General features: G+C 62.9%; 1 protein-coding gene across 1 annotated transcript in view; it reads left to right on the top strand.

Annotated features, from left to right (window-relative positions):
* Positions 1–3,046, top strand: part of KCNH2 (potassium voltage-gated channel subfamily H member 2) — a 27,468-nt gene that overhangs the window by 5,086 nt on the left and 19,336 nt on the right. Inside the window, exons 5-6 of the mRNA XM_010724540.2 lie at positions 7–53; positions 1,180–1,394. Coding sequence (XP_010722842.2) covers positions 7–53; positions 1,180–1,394 — 262 coding nt within the window. The remainder of the gene's footprint in view (positions 1–6; positions 54–1,179; positions 1,395–3,046) is intronic.

Genomic DNA, 3,046 nt, shown 5'->3' with positions numbered 1-3,046 from the left:
CCACAGCCGGCACGCCAGCGCCGGGACCGGAATGCACCGCGGAGCCAGCACCGGTATGGGGACGGGCGGCGGGGAACGGGAGCCCCGTGGTGGTGGGTCCCACGGCCGGCCCCGTGCGTGTGTCACAGCTGGGTGTCCCACGGCACCCCGGCTCACAGCCGGATGCTCCACGGCACCCCGGCCCATGTCTGGGTGCTCCACATCTGGATGAGCCGCGTCAGCCCGGCCCACATCCGGATGTCCCCTGTCACCCCACACCTTGATGCCCACATCTGGATGTCCCCTGTCGCCTCACACCTTGATGCCCCACACCTTGATGCCCACATCTGGATGTCTCACGTCACCCCGGCCCACACCTTGACACCCCACATCTGGCCGTACATATCTGCGTGTCTCTGGGCTGCCCCACACCTGGATATTCCATGTCACCACCCCACCTTGACACCCCACATCTGGCCTTACGCAGCTGCACGCCCCACACCTCCCTGCCCCACATTTGTCTGCCCCACACCTGGATCTCCCGTGTCACCCTACCCCACACCATGATGCCCCACAGCTGGACGCCCATGCCTGCATGTCCCACATCTCCCTGCCTCCAACCTTGACATCCTACATCTGGCCGTACACAGCTGCATGTCTGACATCTCCCTGCCCCACATCTGGATGCCCACATCTGGATGCCCCATACTTCCCTGCCCCACACCTGGAAGCCCCCTCATCACCCAACCCTACACCTTGACACCCCACATCTGACCGTACACATCCACATGCCCCACATCTCCTGGCTGCCCCACACCTTCAGGAGGACATCTTGCTGCGCTCGTTAGGCCTGGCAGCTCATTAGGCTGCGGGCAGCTCTGCAGCTGTCGGTGCTTCATTAGCAGAGCAGCGTTGCCCATCACTGCTGTGTTGGACGTTGCTGTAATGCACTGCGCTGCCCACGGCACCGGTTTGGGCCCCGCTGTGCATCCCAGCATCGGGGATGAATGGTGCCCACATCGTGCCCCGATGTGACCCCCGCCCCATCATCCTCCCAGAGACAAAGGGAGGGGACGGCCGTCGCCTCGTTAAGCCGCTAAGCTCATTAGGAGAGGGAAATAATTACATTAGCTGTAAGCGATACGGTGCTGCGGCGGGCGAGGGCTGAGCGTGTCCCCCTCTTCTGCCCTCCCAACCCAGGGGCCATGAACAACATCCGCAGCACTCTGCTCAACTCCACGTCCGACTCCGACCTGGTGAGGTACCGAGCCATCAGCAGGATCCCGCAGATCACCCTCAACTTTGTGGACTTCAAAGCTGATGCCTTCCTGGGGGCCCCATCCGGAGAGAAGGAGATCATCGCCCCCACCAAACTGAAGGACCGCACGCACAACGTCACTGAGAAGGTCACCCAGGTGAGTGGGGGCACCGTGGGGCCGGGGAGGTGGAGGACATGGGGTGATGGGGGAGCTGATGGTGATGCTGGAGCTTTTGGTGACGGTGGATCTTATGTGCTGACGCTGGAGGCTGAGGGGTGGTGATGGAGGTGGTGGGGTGATGCTGGATATCATGGGGTGATGCTGGAGCTGATGGGGTCGCAGTGGGGGTCATGGGCTGACTGTGGGGCTGATTGTGATGCTGAAGCTGGTGGGAGATGTTGGAACTCATGGGGTGATGCTGGAACTCATGGGATGGCAGTGAAGTTCACGGGCTGATGGTGAAGCTGATGGTGATGCTGGAGCTGGTGGGGGATGTTGAAGCTCGTGTGGAGGTGGCGGAGGCCTTGGGGAGGCAGTGGAGTGGGTGGGGATGATGGTGGAGCTCACATGGTGATGGTGGATCTTATGTGCTGACATTGGAGGCCGTGGGGTGCTGGTGGAGGTGGTGGGGCGATGCTGGAGGTCACGGGGCGGCGGTGGAGCTGATGGGGCAGCAGTGGAGGTCATGGGCTGACAGTGGAACTGGTGGTGATGATGGAGCTGGTGGGGGATGTTGGAGCTCATGTGGTGATGGTGGAGGCCGTGGGGTGATACTGGAGATCATGGGTGATGTTAGAGGTCATGAGGTGGTGCTGGAGCTCGTGGGGTGATGGTGGAGCTGATGGGGTAGTGGTGGAGGCCATGGGATGGCGGTGGAAGCTGGGGGGTGATTCTGGAGCTTGTGGTGATGATGGACCTTACGTGCTGACACTGGAAGCCATTGGATGGTGGTGGAGCTGGTGGGGCCGTGCTGGAGGTCACGGGCTGATGGTGAAGCTGATGGTGATGGTGGAGCCGGTGGGAGAATGCTGGAGCTCACGTGGTTGTAGCGGAGGCCATGGGGTGATGCTGGAGCTCGCGTGGTGATGCTGGACCTTCTGTGCTGACACTGGAGGCCGTGGGTGGCAGTGGAGGCTGGGGGGGAGATGCTGGAAGTGGAGCTGCTGGTGACACCGGGGCTGATGGGGTGACCCGCTGCCACCCCATGTGTCCCATGTCCCCAACCCATGGCTCTGAGGTGTCCCCTCGTGCTGTGCCAAGTGATGCTGTCCTGCACCTTGCCGTGTGATGCTGTGCCGTGCCACACCATCCGTGCTGCACCACAGTGTGCACTGTGCCGTGCCGTGCCATGCCGTGCCATCCTGTGCCATGCTGTGCCATGCTGTGCCATCCTGTGCCATGCCACACTGTGCCATGCTGCAGTGCACTGTGCCATGCCATCCTGTGCCATGACGTCCTGTGCCGTGCCATGCAGTGCCGTGCCATGCCATCCCATGCCGTGCCATACCGTGCCATGCTGTGCCATGCAGTGCAGTGCCATGCAGTGCCGTGCCATGCAGTGCCGTGCCATGCAGTGCCGTGCCATGCCGTGCCGTGCCATGCCGTGCCATGCTGCGCCATCCCGTGCCGCGCCGCCCGCTGCCGGCTGTGCCGGTTGTGCCGCACCCCTCGCCTGCAGCGCCGCTGATCCTTCGCACGTTGTGTAACCGCCATCTGGCTGCGGGGCGAAGGCGGCTGCTGCTGCTTAATTACGCCCTCGATCCCGCTCCCGTTAATGAAGTTAGCGCCGCCGGGGCCGCGGGCCCGAG

Source organism: Meleagris gallopavo, chromosome 29, assembly GCF_000146605.3.
Source record: "Meleagris gallopavo isolate NT-WF06-2002-E0010 breed Aviagen turkey brand Nicholas breeding stock chromosome 29, Turkey_5.1, whole genome shotgun sequence".
NCBI classification, from domain to species: domain Eukaryota; kingdom Metazoa; phylum Chordata; class Aves; order Galliformes; family Phasianidae; genus Meleagris; species Meleagris gallopavo.
Note: the sequence above shows the minus strand (reverse complement) of the source record. Positions and strands in the feature narration are given on the sequence as shown.